General features: G+C 49.0%; 1 protein-coding gene across 3 annotated transcripts in view; it reads right to left on the bottom strand.

Annotated features, from left to right (window-relative positions):
- Window positions 1-356: 356 nt before the first annotated feature.
- Window positions 357-19,360, bottom strand: part of RALGAPA2 (Ral GTPase activating protein catalytic subunit alpha 2) — a 140,549-nt gene continuing 121,545 nt past the window's right edge. Inside the window, exons 39-42 of one of the 3 annotated variants that reach the window (XR_008465735.1) lie at window positions 17,777-17,898; window positions 6,602-14,120; window positions 5,112-5,136; window positions 357-3,063 (exon numbers count right to left, since the gene is read on the bottom strand). Coding sequence is in view for 1 of the 3 variants with exons in the window: in XM_054197043.1 (XP_054053018.1) it covers window positions 6,637-6,641; window positions 17,777-17,898 (127 nt within the window). In the remaining 2 variants the exon portion in view is untranslated. The remainder of the gene's footprint in view (window positions 3,064-5,111; window positions 5,137-6,601; window positions 14,121-17,776; window positions 17,899-19,360) is intronic. The other 2 variants (XR_008465736.1, XM_054197043.1) reach the window with 2 other exon arrangements.

Below are 19,360 nucleotides of genomic sequence, written 5' to 3'. Positions count from 1 at the left end.
GCCCTCGGTTCAGTCGTGGCGTGGCGTTAACGCTTAAAAAAGTTTCGCCAAGGAGAGCGCCGGTCTGGAAACACCGCTGCTGGTCACGCACCCGGCAGCTGCTGCTGCGCCCGTGGGAAGGCAGAATTTCCCCCGCCCCCTCGGTGACGCCGCCTTACCCCTTCGCCCACGCCAGCTTTACCGCAACCCTCCCCACCGCGCTTGGCCCAGACCTGCAAAGCCGTGCCCCTCGCAGCAGCGTCCGCTGGCCCAGGGCTCCGGGGAGACGGAGCAGCCGCCCGGCCACGGCAGCGCCGGCCTCGCGGATGCTGCACGCACCGCGGCGGGTACCAACCTTCTTACTGCTCTGCACAGAATTTCGTTGTGAGCTCAGGTTTATTAAGTTTGTGAGGGGTGACAGAACAGTCCATAGTACAAAACCGCAGTTGAATTTGTTTTTACAAATTAATATTTTTTAGGGGTTTTTTTTGACATCAGGAAAATACTATTTTCATCGGTGTTTTAATTTTTCCCTGAATTAGAGATGCATATTGCTCTAAAGAGAAAAGTCTCCTTTTATTCAGAAGAATGCCTTTGAAATTATTTCAGACCATTTATTGGATAACTAACAAGATAACTTAACAAGACAGCCTCGCCTATCCAGTCCTGAAAAGAAAATAAATTAAATACGTGTTTTATTTTCTAATTTCCTTTACCGACACGCAATCAGTAGAAATCAAAACCAAAACGTGAGGCAGAAAATCAAACCCCTTAGCAAACAAGGCTCCTTCCCAGCAGGACAGCTGCGTCGCCCGTGTCCCGGCGTGCCAGCAGGTCCCTGCTCAGCGCCACCAGCTCCGGCTCCTGCTCCAGGCAGCGTGGGCTGAGCCGCCTGCCCCGCCGGCCACAGAACCCGCTGCACCGAGCCCACAGCGAAGTGCGGAGCTCCCTCCGTGTTCCTGGCGAGAGTTACAAAAGAGACTATTTACAGGGACGTCACAGGGCCGGACGCCGACACGCAAACAGACGGACGGTCACGCTAACGCCCAAGTTAAGAAGTGCAAAACCAACATAATGGTGGCCCAGTGGTGCATTTTGCTTCACCAAAAACCAAACCCTTGTCACTTAAACCAAAGCGCATTAAGTTGAGAGGTCTGCATTTGAATGCCAAGTAGCAAAACAAACAAAAAAAACCCCAAAAAGCAACAAGGTGAACCAGACCTGAGGAGGGTTTGGAGGGCTGGAGGGGCCGGATGCAACACTCGAGAACGGGCAGACACCAATGTTCAAAACATCAAGAACTAATGTTAACGCAGTTGGCATTTGCTTTACAGCCGCCTCTTCTCCTCACCCCCGTGTGCTCAGGCTGAACGGGGCGCCCAGCTCCGCATCGGCCGCTGGTGGGTCCCTTCCCAGCTGACGTTGTGCTGCACGCGGTGTCTCTCAGAAGTCCCTTCACGGTGGAGCAGCGACGGCTCTTTGCCTTCCAGCTGGCCACCCTCCTTCACAGCGAGTGGCTGCAGGGTGTCCCTCAGATTTCTTGTGGTTTTATGTTACAGGGGTTTTTTTTCAGCTATAAAAAGTTTTAACCCCCAGAAACCTACGATACGCATAGACTGCAATGCACTTCCGATGGAAAATACCAGATTTGCTTACTACGCAAAGTGCCAAGGGGACGCTGCACGTCCTCCAAAGCCTTCGGCTTTATTTTATTCTAACCAGAGGTGCTTCAAGTTGCGGACTGTTGCCCTGACGTTGTGACAAGGCGAGGTGGTTACCTAACAGGTGTACTCTCCAATTATTCCAACCGTGGTGAGCAGTCGTGGCAAATGGGTGGTGGCATTTGCTCTTCAAAAAGAAATGTGGTTCATTTTGTTTGTCTCGAGAGTAGTTCGCAGTACGCCGCCATCGCATGCACTATTGCGCAGGAGACAGCAACCCCGAAGCCAGAGCCAGCATGAGGAAGAGGGCTCCTCTCGAAAATAAACGCGAAGGCCTGAAGGTAAATGGTTGACCCCAGCTGGCGCGGTGGCTGCCACCTGGCACCTCCCGCCTGCGCTGGATGCTGCCACCCCAGTCACCCCACCTCTGCCACAGGTGGGCACCCAACGGGCGCTAAGGAGGAGCCTGGTCCTCTGCTCTCCTGCGCTGGACCCGGCACGAGCGAGCGGGGCTGGAACATCTTCGGCTTCAGGATTTTACACGATAGGTTAGTGACGGATGACTTTGAACAAGATACCGTGATTAAACAGATTTTAATGCAGCTGCTGCCACTTTGTGACACTGGCAGTACCCTCCGGAATTCCAGGTAAATGACCTCTTTGATGATTACTGATTCTTAGCTACATGCACAGAACTGGTGCTGGATGACCACAGACAACAGAAGGGGAGCAGGGGTTGAACACGGACTGGAAAGCACCTCCATTGTTCACCCGCGCGCCAGAGGCGGGGAACATTCGTTACGTGGCTAGTCATATGAAAAACCTCTATTTAGACAAAATTCCCTAACATACAATTAAGTGTTGACCGGAACAACTAAAAGCAATGCTCTAAAGTTACATTAAATAACTGGTTTCAATACTGGTTCATGTCCTCTTGCTGCCACACCAGTACTTGTACACAGGTGCTCGGGGAGAAGAAGTGCGTGCTGCCACCCGCCCGATGCCACACCGGCGGTGAGAGCTCCCCGCCGCCTTCCTTCGCTTTGTGACGGAAACGATGGAGTGAAATGCACGACGATAATGCAGGTGACGTCCCATCATCGGCCACGTCTGTCTGAATGCGAGAACTGCAGTTTTCCAGAGCAAACCCCTTGCCCGTCTCCTTCAACATGTGCTCATCCCAAACTGCAAGTTCTCTAGAGGCAGTAAATAATTTCTCTTCTTTTAAGGTCTTCTGGGTCCCTGCGGAGTTCTGCTCCCGCAGCAGCTTAGTTGGAAGACTTGCTGAGAGCGCTGGCGGAGCGGCGAAGCTTCCCAGAGACTCTGCTCTTGGAGGCACGTGGTAACGTGGGGGAGGTCTGCTCTGCTAACTCTATTCCTATGGTGACAGTCAGGTCCGCGCTCGCGCTCGTGGTGAGGCAGCCTGCAAAACACAACAGGCGAGAACAAAACAAAAAAAATAACGATAAGAAGAGAATGGCCCTGCCTGTCTTCGCGTCAGAATAACTGCTTGGCAAAATGCCGCCCCTCTCCGCCTCCTCTCCCGCATTGATCTCGGGTATCGCTCAGGTGAACTTGACCTTTATAGTAGAAACGTGGCCCAGGCAGCTGAGGAACCACCATACTGTGCTTTCCTGGAGAAATAAGGAATTTCTCTTTGCCAGCTTGCCGAAAAAGCGCGGTGCGGCCAGGCGGTGAGCGGGGGAGCTGCCTGCGGAGCCCCCGGCAGCAGCCCCTTTTGGGCCAGGGTCACAGAGCCCGTGGACACCCACACACAGCGGCCCCGCACTGGGGCAGCGCGTGGACCCATCCTGCTCCCTCAAACCTCCAACAAAACCTACACAACGGAACTCAAAAAATGTTTCTTTCAAGCATGTGTTGTAGAAAATCATTTTTGCCGTGTGTCACTGAACAGCTCTTCTATATTTAATCTGCTGAGGAGAGCTGGAAATGACTGCCATAGCTTGAATGCTTTCGTGAAACTCTACCTGGAAGGCGTCTTAGCCTCCAATAAAAAAAACAAAGAATCCCTATTTTTTTCTAATTAGTTCCACTACCTAAACAGGATGGCAAGTACCTGTCATTATCGGAGCACGCACAGCCACCGCTCAAGAACTTTATTTGTGGGCTGGGGAACCCGGGTGGCTGTAGCGGTCTCTCCATGTGTTTACACTTTGTTGTTCAACAACATTAAGTTACATCTCAGTTATTCCCCGCAGGCGATTACGACTAGAGGCCGGGCCTAAATAGGTTGTCTGAATGAGCACAGATGAGGATGCAGCTATTAAACGAAGAAGTAAATGAATAACGTGAGGCGCGCGCCTGCCCTGCGCGGCCGTAATGGTGCTCTGAGGAATACGAGGAGCCATGCTGCAACCCGGCCCCGCTCTTGCTGCTGGGCCGCTGGCCTGTCCCAAGGCATCGCCCGCTGGGAACGTCATTTCATCAGCTCCCTCGGGGGGCCGGTATTTTTAAAGCACGTTAACAGTTCTCTCGCTCAGCCTCAACCCAAAGGTTTCTATGAGAGGTGGGCCGGAGGAACAGCCTGGCACCCCGGTGTGTGGGAGCCCGTGGGGAGACGGGGGGAAGGCTCTGAGCCCCCACGGAAGGTCAGGGCCAGTCTCGGCAGCCCTGCGGCCACCTCTGAACTCCACACCCACGGTTGCGTTTTGCAGCACAAACCTATTTCCAATTGAACAATAAGCCACAGATTCAGGCTGCGCTTTTATTTGCTGGTGCTTCATGTGATTGACCACTACAGGGATGTCTTTAACACTCCCTTCAACTTTGTATTAGCCCAGGCGACGCTCCCAACGTGCAGAAAACGCGCCAAAAACGCAGCCAGTGCCTTGGCTGAAGCTGCCGATGGTCGCGCTGCCCGTGGGGCGGTGGGGAGCAGGGACAGCCTGGCTCACGGCCAGGCCGGGCCTTGCCCTTGTCAGGCCGGTCAGGAAAGGGCGGTGGCTGAGCAAGGCGGGCAGGACGTCGGTGGGCGAGGTCGCGGCCGCGGGGCGGCGAAGCGCCTGGGACTCAATTTACCTTCTAAGGCCGAAGGCCCGAGCTGGCCCGGCTGCCTTTTCGACACGGGCTCGAGTGATTCGGGGCGTTTTTCGACCTCCTGCCAAAAACACTCCAGCCCATCTCAGCCCGTCACCGGGGGGCTGCAGCAGCCCCGCTCCCTGCGTTTTAACGGGGACTTCCGTCTTCCGTCACTTCTCGGGAATAATGCTCGGAAACTCCATGGAGTCCGTCGGGCATGGGCAGCACGGCATGCTGTTCCCTCGCCACAGGGGTTAAAACTCCGTCCTCGCGCTTTAGCTAACTCTAGATATTTTAATGACTGAGAGCAGCGAACAGCGCGACGACCCGGAGGCCGGGCTGCAGCTAAACCCAAAGTCCCTCGTGCTCCTTTGAAATCCCGCAGCCGGTTTGCGAACCGGCGTTTGCATTTCAAAGCCAATCTTTACTTACCAGATTTATACTTCAAGACCATTGACTGAAGGGGAAATATCGCATTAAAAAAAAAAAAAAAAAAAAAAAAAGATGAAAAATGTGACTTAGCGTGTAAAGGCATTTTCTGTGAAAAATGCGGAGCTGTCGGTTTGGGATTAAAAACCAAACCCGCCGTGCTGTTCGCGGGGAGAAAAGCGTGGGGGAGGGAAGGGCTGTGAGGGAGGTGTCGTACTTTACATTCCTGCAGTTAAGCGGAATGGCAGATGGTCAAAATAATACAGTTTTCACCAAATGGACAAGCTCAAGCAATATTCATGCAAGCGCTGAAGAACAATGCATGGGCTGCGCATACGAAAAGCAGGCGGCGGGGGCAGGCGGGGGGCGCGGGGCAGGCACACCTCGCTCCGGCAGCATCCGTCCGCCTTGGAGCCCGCCACATTCCTTCAGTCCCAACTTTCTTCTGGCGAGTCCTTAGCTATGCAATCAACCTTGAAGCTCCGACCCACCCTGCCCCGAAACTGCCTTGATTGATAGGGAGACAGCAGCTGCAGAGTGAGCAAGTAATAACCACAAAAGATAAAGGCTTTCATACAAATATTATAATTCCACTTGCAAGCTGTCTGGCACGAACTCTAATTACTTGGCCATCTTGCAAGGGGAGCCTGCAACTTGGTTGGGAGACGGGGCTCCGCTCACTCAGCTGCGCTCGGCAGAGGCGCGGGGCCGCGCACGCCCGCCGGCACGTGCCCAGGAAAATCAGTGTCATATTGGTATTGGTGCTGGTGAGAGGCTTCGTTTTTAATTTTTGCAGTGACATGGAGGAGGGTGGGGTTTTGTTGTTTTTTTTTTTTCCTTTCTTGCTGTGTTTTTTTTTTTCAGAGGGTGCACAGGCAACGTGGAATTATCAAGTTGTAAAAAAACAAGCGGCAGCTCCCCAGTGGTGTAGCAAATAAAAAATGTTAGTTTCTGGCTTAGAGGTGGACCAGCGTCGTGCTTAAAATTTACAACTCAGCCAAACGTATGAAATTTGCAAAATGGGGGGGGGGAAATCCACCAAAAGCTGCCCAGCACCTCTTTCCTGCTTGGTTTCTGGGCGAGCGGTGCCACGGGGGTGATGCCATGCAGCTCCTGTGGCCGCTTCCCAACGGAGGGCCAGGGCTTGCCCCCAGCACGTTGCCGGTGGCTGCCCTGTCCCCAGTCCCGTCCCGTGGTGCCCCGGCCACAAACACACAGGCAAACGGGCCCAGCCGTCACCAAAATGCTTTCCCACCGTGGCAGGAGGGAGCAGCCCGGGCAGACGGTGGGCGCCCCACGAGACTCGGCGTGCGGGGAGTGGGAGGAGATGGGGCCGTGGCGACAGGGACAGGCAGAGACAGACTCGAGAGCCCCAGAGCCACCGCGGCCGTGTGCTGAGCACAGGAGGAGGAAGAGGAGGAGGAAGAGGAGAGCTGTTAGTGATGGAGCACAACACCAGCAGCAGCGGGGCCTGCGGGAAGCATCACTCTTACCTGCAGCAATTACCGTAACGAGACCATTACATATTCTAATCTAAAGGGAGAGAACACAAAATCATATAAATACAGGAACAAAACACCCGTCGCGCTCGCGTGAAGGTCAGCCCAGCTGCTCTGGGCACCCAGCACAGCGGGAACCAGCCACGGGCATCACGGCAAATGGTGGGCACCAGCTGTAAGGGCAACTCATGACAGAAAATTCACCTCCATACCCTGAGCGACCTGGAGAGAAACGGGGGCCCACAGGGTTTTTCCTTCATAGAATCATAGATTCACAGAATGTGTTGGGTTGGAAGGGACCTTTGAAGGTCATCTAGTCCAACCACCCGGCAGTAAGCAGGGACATCTTCAACTAGATCAGGTTGCTCAGAGCCTCATCAGGCCTGGCCTTGAATGTCTCCAGGGATGGGGCCTCCACCACCTCTCTGGGCAACCTGTTCCAGGGTCTCACCGCCCTCACTGTAAAGAACTTCTTCCTTCTGTAAAGAACTGTAAAGAACTTTTTCCTTGCCCCTGTCTCTCTGTTGACTGAAAAAACAGAAGGTGGAAATCTTGGCACAAATTGGAAGGAATAATCCTCTCCCTTCAACTTTTGCCAGACTTGCTGATGTGGTACCACGGGACTTCAGCAGCCTCTTGCATCAGCTACGCTTCCGACGCCGTCAGTGGCTTTCAATTTCAAACTGGGTAAAATTCAAGGCTTCAGAGGGACCTAAACCACTGTTACGCTGTAGGGAGGTTAAAAAAACCCCAGCGAGTGAAGAACATACACATCATTGGGCCACAGGAACTGTGGTGGGGTCACTTGTATGTGCAAAACCACACCGCGGGCAGTCGTACGCCTGCTCGTAAATAAGACGCACGTGAATGACGGACCTGATGCCTCTGCAGGTACAAATGCTTTATCGTGATGAGGGCTTAAGCCTTTAAAATACGTTCCTTGCAGGAGGGGATTAAAAATTCAGTTAGTAATGCAGATAAAAATACACTTTAAGTGAAGAGTTGTCTTTGGGAAAGCTGGAGATAGATAGCTTGTTTTATTTTAAATCTACTGAACAGAACACATCGGGTTTCCCATACACCACCAGGGCACGTGCTCTAGGAAAAAAAAGATCTTTTAGCAATTTCTCTTCTCTTTGTGAAGCAGACGAACACTCCTGGAACCGAAATAACTCCCTCCCCCCACCCTTCAGCATACACACGAGCACAGCAATATTGGTACTGATGATGGTGAAACATCTTCTTGGACTTCTGTAGAGGGAACAGGCAGGACCTCTGCTGGGACAAGAGCAACACGGCGCTGCCACCAAGCAGCTCAACTACTGGGGGGTCCAACTCCTCACCAAAAGTGGCTGAACCCTCTCCCTCAAGGACACCACATGCAGAAAACCGAAAGGAAAAGCTCCTCTGTTCCCTCACAGGTGCAGTAACGTTAGAGGTTTTTTTTCTTCTCCCCAAACCAAACCCAACCAACCCACCAGAAGGCCACAGTGGGTTGAAAATCAGCTTTTGTGGTTGAAATGTGGTTGAAAATCAGCTTTTCAAGCTGACAGTGTGTTCAGCAACAGCATTTAATGAGGACAAGCAGGTACCTCGCGCAGCTTTACAAGATACGGGATCCTTACTGATGTCCTGCGAAGCGGCGGAGTTTGCTTTTAAGAACTACAAGACCAAAAAGGGTGCAATTTGGTGTTACAACACTACTGAAAATTTCATGGAAAAGACGGCGATTCGCCGCTGTGGGAATTCCCTACAGAAATGATTAGATAATACCAGGCGGTATCTCCTGCGCCTGCCCTTCCCTCACCCCCATCCCCACGCGCAAGCAGGAAAACCCTTCCAGCCTTTAACCGCGTTCGCGCACACGTTTAAGGGACTACAACGGAACGCTGAAACGAGCTCTGGGTTATTTTTTTTTGACGCCATCTCTGCAGAACTATTCCGCGCTGCTCCAGCGTGCCGGGGCGCTGCTCCAGACCCAGCCGTTTTTAGCAAGGGGCAAGTGAAAGCCCACAAAGCCCTCCCTGAGCATGGCCGTGGCCTCCCGCCCCCCACCCAGCGCCCGGGGGACCGGTGGCACCCGGCAGCGCTGCGGTGGCCGACTCCTTTTCCCTCGTTGCTCTCGGCCGACCCGGAAGGAACTGATCTGACAAACTTAAGCACAAGGTTATTGCTCTTACTTGGTAAACGTTTGCGTCCTCTGAGAAAAAGACAAGAAAGGTGGGTCTTAATGTGTAACCCAAATATGTAACAACAGATTACAACAACACGCGTGACCATTCAGGATTTTGAAGGTTTATACTTGAGAAGACCCATGACGCCTTCCCACAGGCCATGACCTATCCTCCCCCCCACCACCCCACCCCCAATTAACCTATCAGCCATGACAGGCCTGTGGAAATCTTTGTTTTCTTTCCCAGTAAATGTGAAGGTAATAAAATTCCAGAGTCATAGCAGTAAATCCGCTCAGCATTTTGACATGTTCTGCTTTCCACTCGCAAGGACACAGCTGAAAATACAATATAAGCAGCACCCTGAGCCTGCACGTTCAGGGGAGTGTGTTTTGAAGAAATGATCATTAAAAAAAAAAGCACTGGCTGCGGTCACGCAAAACCACACATATTCAAATGCCGATGGTCCAAAACGCAGATACGACAACAAACTGCATGTAAGGATGTAGGGGGATCAAATAATTGGAACTGCACTTACACCACGTGGCCCTTTGGTGACTTGGAATCACGGAATGGTTCAGGTTGGAAGGGACCTTAAAGGTCATCTCGTTCCAACCCCCCTGCCCTGGGCAGGGACACCTCCCACTAGACCAGGCTGCTCAAAGCCCCATCCAGCCTGGCCTTGAGCACCTCCAGTGTCTGACTTGCCGTCTTTGGTATGAGCTGTTAAAATATTTCGTACTTTGTTAAGAGCGACAGCTGTCTTAAAGCTGCATTGAGATCTTTTTTTCATTCACCTTTTCATTTATCTTTGAGCCAACGCCAAAGGCTACGTGGTCCGGCCCCCGCAGCGACAGAGGGGACGTCCCGCCCTGGGAGAACAGGCGGGCGCTGTGGCTGGCAGCCGGGTGATGGCACGAAACGTCACTTGCCGGTTTTATTTGGAAATTCATTCTATCGATCGGCTGAATTCACACAGCCCCTCTTCCCCACAAACCCCTGGAAACGCTGCAGAAGGAAGAAGGACGTTGGAGCTGACCGTCCCGAGCCTGTGCCGGCGGCGCAGCCGGGGGCTGGAGGGGGACGAAGGCTGCTCTTTGGGGGGAGGGAAGGGGGCAGCTCACCCCTGCCTGCCTGGGTCCGGCTGCGCTTGCAGGACCAGCAGAAGCCAAAGGCAGGTTTTGTACCTGTTTCCCCTGACCAGATCAGACCCTAAGTGAGGCCCTGCAACAGCCAAAGCATTGGTAAATGAGGAGGTTTGCTCCACTGTTGTTTGGTTACGAAAAATAAAAAAAAGTAGTACCTCGAAAAGCTGCAACTGAAGCAGTACAAAGAATCTATAACAATAGGTTAATCGGGGGCAGAAACAACCCTAAAAAAAGCACTCTCATCTCCCAGCACAGGTGATGAGCGCTCGACACCGTCGCGTACCCAGCCTCGATTGTTCTAAAGATTGGGAAATAAACCTTAAATGTACACATCAAAGTTCTAATTAGTCGTGACTCGCAGCAGCCGCTAATTAGTTCTGCGCCGGTCGGCCGGCCAGAGGGACCACAGCAAGCGTTAGTGGTTACTTCTCCCTGGCGCAGCCGCGGCTGGACGAGGCAGGACGGCACCACCGGCTCCCGCTGCCGCCGCCGCGGCCGCAGGGCTGACGTGCGTCAGCGCTGAGGAAAAATGCAAAGGGGCCACATCGCCTGGAGCTTTCTCTGGAGCTGACAGCTCGAGCAGCTGGAGCTGTCACCCAGCAGAAGAGAGAGGCCCGTCAAGCTAATATTTTTTTCCCATCCCAGCGCTGATTGCGAGGGAGGAAGCCCTCCCTTGCCACCTCCTCTCCCGGAGATGGTCGCTGGGAGGGCTCCCTCTGAGACAATCAATTAAATGGAAAAAAGAAAGGGCGCAGGCTGAGAGCCCTGATGTTGCTCTCACGCCCTCTCCGCTCTACATCTTGAGGTCACACCGGGTTTGAGGGAGAAGCAACGCCAGCACCTCCACCGCCTTGGGAGGCAGGTCCAGGTGGCACCCCCTCCTAGGGTGGTGGGCAAAGGGAAAAACTGCCCTGGCACCCAAAGCAGTCTGAAACTGCTCTGTGCAAAGTAACGGTGCAACTTCCTTTTACCATTCCGCAGGGATTCTGACAGTTCTGAACCAGGCCTGGTCATCTCGGTGTAAATTTACGTCAGGTGATTGTTCAAGTCAGAGGAGCTACAGGAGGTAGAGACCTGATGTCACCTAATGATTCACGGTATTTTATAGAGTCATGGTATTTTTATATATATATACATATATCTACACACACATATATACACATATATATGCACACACTTTGCCCTATTCAATAATAGACCATTTCAAACCCTTACAGGGACGCTAAGAATTTTACTAATTCAAGAAAGTATTCCTCTCTCATGAAAAAATGCAAACTATCATAACCTTTGACTTTTTAAGAACATAAAGGCTCTGACCATGGCAGGGGAGCAGTCCCATGGTGTATTGAGGATGCACGAGAGCTTCTTTTTATTGCTTCGTACACGACTACCGGCAAGGCGTTTAAACTCATCAGACTGCTAAACGTGTAAGTAGATTAATGAAACAAGGAAGACACCACAGCCCGGAAAAGATTTCCACTCGCTGCCTGAGTCTGAAAGAAGAAAAATGGTATTTCTAATTTCTAGTCTTGCCTTTGCGACTGTAACAAGTGCTCCTGTGGGAGGAAGGATGCACTTCCACTCCCTCATTGCTTCATCAGTCAGCAAAATTAGGCTTTTGTTTATGGCATCCATGCGTCATCAGAGAAATCACTGTGATTTCTCAGGTTTGCCATCAGAAGATGCAGGAGGTGGATCAGAATCGCTGTGTCATCTTATTTGAATACGCTCATGAGGGTTTCCCTAAGTGCGAAGGAAGGAAGGAGGTAATGGAAAACATGAAATGGATTTATTCCGTGTGTCTCACTGAAAGGCATCTCTGGGGAGGAAGGGTAAATTTTGGGTTTCTGCAGAACATCCTGACTTTCCTCCTTCATTAAATCAGGTAATTACGCTTGATTCAATTGAAAATTTCATTTGGCACCTTTTCATTCTCTGCTCTCAAGCAGCTACCGTGGGCCAAGAGACAATTTCACCAAGCAGGAAAGGACCATCTGCCACCGGGCTCTGCCTCTTCGCGACGCCGAGATGCAGACAGAGCCTCAGCGAGCTCCTAGGTGAGCCCGTAGCTACCATGGAAGGAACATGATGACGGGAGACCTCTGTATTTCTGAGCTAGGGGTTTTGAGGCTGGCAGTGATGGAGGTGGTTATGACGAGTTGCAAGTCAGGAGTTCCATGCACGCGACGGCCGCCCCAGTGCAGCGTTCAGTTGCCAGGCACGGCACGTTCCTGGGCTGGCCAGAAAGTCCAGGCAAGGTGGTAGCTCCGTGGGAGAGGGGCGGGAAAGCCGTACACTGATAACTGAGACCACAAGGGTAAAGAGCACCTCCTGAATCCGCTTGTGCAGCTTCGGGCTCCCTCCGAAGGCAGCCTGAGCAGCCGGCTGGGATGGGGCGCTAACCCAGCAGTGGAAGATGCTCTAGCGTGCCGAAGGTCAGCTGTAAAAAAGACCTGGATGACATCGAGAGGGGAAGCAGGCCGGGTCCCTGCAACTCCTCCTGAATGCTCTTCACAGGGAAGGGGGTGAAAAAATAAGAACCATCTTGAGTCCTGCCTCCTTTGGTAACTCTTCCCACTCCTCCACTCCACCTCCCTCAGCTTTTCCTCTTTGTTTACTGCCTGGACAACCTCTACGACTGCAACGTCTGGCACCTATGATTGCACATTTTCCTTCTCACCTACTAAGTTCACGCAGACCTCCTAACGAGCTCTGTGCTAACGACTTGCGCTTCCTTCCACACCGAAGGGCAACGGCCGTGCTGGAGCAGGAAGGACCGGGCACAGAGGTTCAAGCCGGAGCGTGTCTCGCCGGCAGCGTCCTGGGAACGATTGCCAGATGGTTCCAGCGCCGTCTCTTCTCGCCGTGGAAGCAGCTGAGCGTTGGGCTCCGAGCTGCCAGGGTAGCCTGGAATTTTCTAAGTCCCAGTTACTAGAAACTAATTTTTCCGTTTCGGGCAAGACTGTGGTATCGACCAAACCCAACACTTGGCACGTGCTGCGTGTGCAGCGCGTAATATCACGGCACAGCTACCCATTTTCAGACGTGTATTCCTTTTAATATCCAGCTCCATCCAGCCTCCCTAAAAATATGCAAAAATATTATACAGAACCTGGAGAGACTTTTATTCTACCTAGTACACACAACTGACAAAACAGATCTTCCGGGAAAATTCATAGACAAAGGAGTAAAAAAAAAAAAAAAAAACCCAGGGAAAAAACCAAACCAAACAAACCCAAAAGGACTCATTGCTCAGTTAGCATTAAAAAGAGTATGTCTGTTTAAGACAACAGTTACTCCGGGTTTTGTCTTGTTTCTGTCAAAAATATATTTTAAAATCATGTGGCCATCGGAAATATTCCTTTTGCTTTCAAGTGAGAAATACAAAGCTCGGCACCTCGCAAAAAGTGTTTTAAAATAAACCAAATCTCGTGCATTGTACATTCAAGTATTTTCTACAAGAAATTTATGCATGTAAAAGTCCGGAGACAAAAGAAAAGCATGTGTCACCTTTTCAACAAAAAGGCTGCAAAATCTCAGTTTTATGTAAATAAGCAGGCACGGCTTCCAAGGCTTTAAAACCAGGGAATGCTGAAAACGTCTATAGTTCCTCAACTCAAGTGTTGCTCCTGGGCAATGCTATAATATTCATTAAAGAATCCATTTATCAACAGATACCACATGTCAGAGTTTTCCAGCGCAGTTTTCCTGACACTCCACTGAAAACGACGCTTTAAAAAAAAAATTAAAATGGAAAGGAATAATCCAAGATGCTTTCGCCTGCCCCCCCCCCCCGCCCCGTTTCATTCCACAATAGCCATTAGCAACTAAAAAAAGCAAAGATTTACACTATATCCTTTCTGATAACGTCAAGCATTATGCTTTATTTTCCAAATCATTAGCATGCACAAGAATGACCTCATGGTGAACAGATGCACTTGGATATGGCAGTGATTAGATCAGTCCTCTCAGCAGTCAAGTGTGCCCATTTCAATTAACCCTTTGAAGCACTAACTGCAAGTCCGCGCTGCCGAAAAGCAGGTTTGTAGGCTCTCTGCAGAGTAGAAATCCACCCTGGGAAGTGTGAACCCTTCAAATGTAAATCTTTCTCTGGTGGAAAAGTTACCTCTTTTCCTTTCTAGACTATTCCGCTACTTCCATTTTCTAAGGGTTAACACGATTCTGGCTTCTGATCTTCAAGGCAAAAAAAAAAAAAAAAACAAACAAAAAAACCAACACAAAACAACAAACGCTTTTTAGTCAGCAGAGGTAATTGAAGCTGGAACGCTTTTGTATCTGTGCCTGTTTCATTTTTATGTTTTTTTGTTTTTTTGTTTTTTTAAAGAACACACAAGTATTCTGTTGAAGAACTGTTTTTCTTTTTGGCTGAGGGAGCAAGAACAGAAAAAGATAGCAGCTTAAAACCCCATCCTCTAAAACGAGAGAAATCTGCAGAGGGAAAGGATAAGAATAATTCAATAGTGTTGGATTACGAAGGATTTCCTGGGCTGACTCTCATACCCAGCCTAATTAAAATACAGCATGTAATGTACCAGTTTAACAACAAAGGACCGTATTCTCATCTTTTGTTCCTAATCTGCACATCCCCTAAATGAGTTCAGGGATGTCCATTCTGCCTACCAGGCTGCGTTTGCAACCCTTCAGACAGACAGGGCTATTGACGATACGTATAGTCAGTTTAAGGCTCTACTCCTAAAAACAGCAAGGGAGGTCAACTGGACGATTTCTGTGCATAACATGAAGCACCAGCGAGTCTATCTGTGATACGGGAGACTAAGCCAGGGCATACTTCAAGAAACCCCCACCTCACCTGAATCGAGGGGAAGCATCCCTAGAGACAGTATGGGAAAACATAAAAACATTTAGTTCAAATAAATAGATTACCGTTATTAATACGCCAAGAATGCGGGCCATTAACAGCTACGTACTGGATTCATTTAATGGTCTTGATTTCCTTCTTATACTCTGTCAACTACTAAAAACAATCTTAATTTTAATTCAAAACCGTACTTACTCGTTGACCCTTTCTATTGCCCACACGGACATGCAGCGATGGCAGGACTGCAGTTAGGTGGTATCAAGAATAAGATCAGAGGAGAACTGATCTTAAATTTACCTGCAAAGTTTAAGCCAGGCAGGGTTAGCGGTTTCAGCTGCCTTGTTACTTGAGAAGGGGGAACGCAGACCTGTGTCAGCTCCGTACACTTACTGCTCCGTGATTAATTTCCCCTGTTTCAGAACAGAAATTCCCCTTTCACCTGAAGAAAAATGCCATCTGTATTTCTTAAGTGACAGACGGCTGATTTTGCAGACACCGGGCAGGTGAATAACCTAAGCGTGGAGGAGGCCTGGCTGCCCGCCGCACGGAGGGGACCGGCCGCACGCTGGGAAACGCCGAGCGGCCGCCCTTCGCAGCCCGAGACCGCGCTGCTTGCCCCCCGGCTGTGCCCACGCCGGCAGGGGAACTGATGGCTCCGGAACAGTTTTTCATCCTTTCTAATCATTAATAGGGATGAACGGATGGCCGCAAACTTAGTCAAATTGCACCCGAGCTGGTTCTTTATTTCTTTCCGGACACTGCCGGTACATTTGTTAGCACCCCGCCAACTTAAACCGCCGTAAAAGCGGCAACGTGGAGGGCTGAGGTAGATGCCCGTGGGGCAGGGACTTGCCCGAGCGGCGGCGGGCAACAGGGGCTGAGCCTCCGTGCTGAGAGCCAGGATGGCGTTTGAGGGAAAATAGATCCTAACGGCAACGGCTGACACCGCTCTTGGTAATATTCGACTAAATACGCAAGCGAATCGGTAGGGAGCGTGAGGAGACTCTCCGAAGCAAAGATTTTGATGCCAGAAGTCAGGACCGGCCTCCAGTTTCTTTTGTGAGTGTGAAATAAATTTGGCAGTCCGAAAATCAGGACCCGACTGGGGCAGGTTTTACTCTTAAAAAAAAAAAAAAAAAAAAAAAAAAAAAAAAATCACACGATCGTAAAAACGCAGCCAGGTACTAACAATTTAACAGTGTTCTGGAAAACTTAAGTAGACATTAGGGAACATTTTAAATATTATTGGCATACAAAATACATCACCGACTTTAAAAAGTATGGCTATGGTATTCTCAAATGAATCTGTCCTTGCTTGTTGAACTAATTTTGTTTATAATAAGACCGCCGTGTGCCGTAAGAAGAATGTGAAAACCAGATACAATTATGCATAGAGCAAAACATTTAAAATAAATATATCTACATTTTCATTTGCTGATATGTCAACAGATGAACGATTCAAAGTGCTAACAACACTGGGCACGAAATCTACATTTCTATTGAAACTGATAATTTTTTTTTGTCTCAGACTTTTGGCAGAGCGTATAAAAGAATTTAATTCACAGCTGTTCTACTTTTTTAATGTAGAAAACATTAATCAAAGCTTTAAGTTATAAGCTTTTCTAATGTTGTTTAGTATTCCAGTTCAACAAAGATCAATAGAGGCCATCCCTGTGTTTCTTGACGCCTCTCCAGGAAGCAGAGGCGCGATTATGTAAATAGCACCGGTTCCCCTTTACTTCTGCCAGCTCGCTTATCTCCAAAGCCTTCTGCCTGCTGCTACTGGCGACCAACGCAAGGACATGCATATACCTCTTATCTCCCAACAAAGCTCTGAAAGCTCGAGGATTGGAGCCAGTAACAGTTTAAACAATGATGCGCGGCTGATTTTATTTGTAAGTGATTTATTTTTGGTAAATTTAATTTCTTCCTTCGATTTCTCTTCGGTTTAGATGGAAGATACTTGCTAACGAGTCAGGCTAAAGAGAAACAGAGCAGATGTCCCGCAACGTTTATAAAGGTTTGAAATAAGCTATTAAACAATCCAAAAGAGTAGCAGGGAATAATTAGAAAGTGCCAGTTTTCACCCTATGAGCGTAGAAAAGGGATTAAGGAATCTTTGTTAAAGAGTCCAGCACACGGTGACCATATACTTTTCGGAGGCTGGAAAAATAAATCTTGAGGATACTAGAAATCTGCATTTCAGAGTCAAAGCTTCCTTTCAGGAGACGTTTCTATAAACTCAATTAAAACAGCAAAGTAACGGTTCGTATCTTACTGACTGCGTGCCAACTTAAAATCTCGATAAGGCACATTAAGGAATAAATCCAGAGTTCAGCATTCCATTTTCATCTCTCAGTAGGGCTGATGAACGACGAGCAGCGTTAATGTGCGCGTGTATACACACACAAGCACGTACGTACGCATATCCATACGTATATTTAAAAAAAAAAACCCAAACAGGTTCCAGGCCAGGTGTTGGAAGGAAGCCTGAAATTTGCTCATCTATATTTAAGGGAAAGGTTAGCGTACCGCACGCTGCTAGGATTTTCTAACAGAACACCGTTCTTACGTTTCTTTTGCATTAATCCCTGACCCTGGTATCTCAGCAGCATAATCCCCATTTAGCATTAGTAGCAACGGCTTCTACTGCGAGGAACTCTTTTTCGATAAGTAAGCACCGATTCAGGCATAGCTTTTGAACAACATATTCCCAGCTCAGCAAGAAACCCACACTCCTGAATGAACCGGAGCACATTACTGAGAGAAAGTTCATTAACCTTGCTAGATTCGGGGGTTAACAGGATAGCTGAAGAAAGGAGCAGAGTGAATAGCTCTGATGCAAAACAAATTAAAATGAATGTCATCATTCCTTTTGATATTCATTAGTTGATTCAGGGGAAGAATGGTCGTCTTAAATTTGCAAGCATTTATCTACAAAAAACAGGTGTACATCTGCTGCTCAAGTGCTTCTTAGTGCTAAAGAGAAGAATAACGCGCGGAGACTCACCAGTTCCACCGAGGGAGTAGCTGGGAGAGGGAGAAAAGACCTGAGCGGCAAAATCCTCAAACGTCATTACTTCTTTATGGTTCTGGATTATTGCTTCGAGATACAGAGCTCTTTCCTCATAACTGCAATGACCAGGTTAAGGAAATGCGTGCAGGGAATTAAATGCTGTTACACACCGCCCGGGAACGCCGGCCCTTCGCCATCCACAGCGACGCTAACCAGGCTGTGTTACACGGCCATGGAAAAGAGGGGACCAAATCTGCCCAATGCTGCTTACCGGTTCTGGAGGCCAATAATGAGAAGTGAACGCACTTAACAGCTTGAAATTAAGGGTAATACCTTTTAGCTTCACGAACGAAAAGCAGTGACCCCAGAGATCCGACAGATTGCTGAAGTTACCCAGGGCAGAACAAGCCCCCCTCCTCCCCCTGAGACTGCAAGCATTTTTTAAACCAAACCCCAACTTTACCAGACAAGCTGTGGCATTACGGAAAGTTCCTGGCACACGATGTTCCTATCACAGTGACGCTGTCAGGTTTGGAAAATGATTAGATTTAGAGAAACAAGCTACAGGACAGAGGAGAAACCCCCCCCACATACGTATGTGCTTCTTAGAATAAATTAACCGTAATAAACACGACTCCTGAAAGCGTGAAGTTTATAGTTAAGGCAGGTGCTGGAAGGTGTAATCTTACGTATCCTAAATAAATGACGCCCCTTGGAAAAATTCACCCCACAACCTGCATGCGTTATAGCCTGCATAATGCAGACAACAAAGCAATCTAAAATCAAGACTATTGCCTTTTAATTAAAACTCGGCAACCTGGAACACACAGCATTCAAATGTGTAATCAAAAACCAGTCACCAATAAAACTTACAAGCGTAACAAGCTGAAGCAACTTTCCAGCTGTCTTAATAGGACCCCTGCTTGCGGCAGCTTTTCACAGCGGAGAAAGCAAATCTTCCCCTTTTGTGTGCAGCTTCTGTTTTCTCAGAAGGTGAATCATACACTCCCAATAACAGGATAACGCCTGAAACAAATCTACAATGGGCTGAAGAACCTCACGTATGACTTTATGAATTAACGCTCGCAGGCGCCGGTATGACATCTCATTCTCCGCTTCCTCCTTTAAAACAAACGTTGCCAGACCCTCAGTTGTGTTTCTGTTACAGGGAAATGCGTTCTAGCCCTGCGAGACCGTTCCGCGGGAGGCAAAGGCCAATTCAGATTTAGAAATTAGAAGCTGCGAGAATAACACCAGTGACAACGTAATGCAGGTGAGATTATTTAAAATTGAAAAGCATTACTAATTAATACTGCAGTGCTGTTTGTGACTTTCATTACAATAACAAAAACACTCTGAAACAGTATTTAAAAAAAAAAAAAATCATCGTAAAGCGGTACTTAAAAATAGGACAGGATGGTCTAGCGTTCTACCTCAACGGGAATAAGCAAAGCGCGTCCTAATTGTATGGAAGTTCCTATAGGCATGGGGGTAAAAAAGAAAAAAAGAAAACAAAAAAAAAGGAATTTAGCTTTTAAAGCTAGCAGAGGATGAGCGAGATGTGATAAATCTTCTTAT

Source organism: Rissa tridactyla, chromosome 3 (assembly GCF_028500815.1).
Source record: "Rissa tridactyla isolate bRisTri1 chromosome 3, bRisTri1.patW.cur.20221130, whole genome shotgun sequence".
Lineage (NCBI taxonomy): Eukaryota > Metazoa > Chordata > Aves > Charadriiformes > Laridae > Rissa > Rissa tridactyla.
Note: the sequence above shows the minus strand (reverse complement) of the source record. Positions and strands in the feature narration are given on the sequence as shown.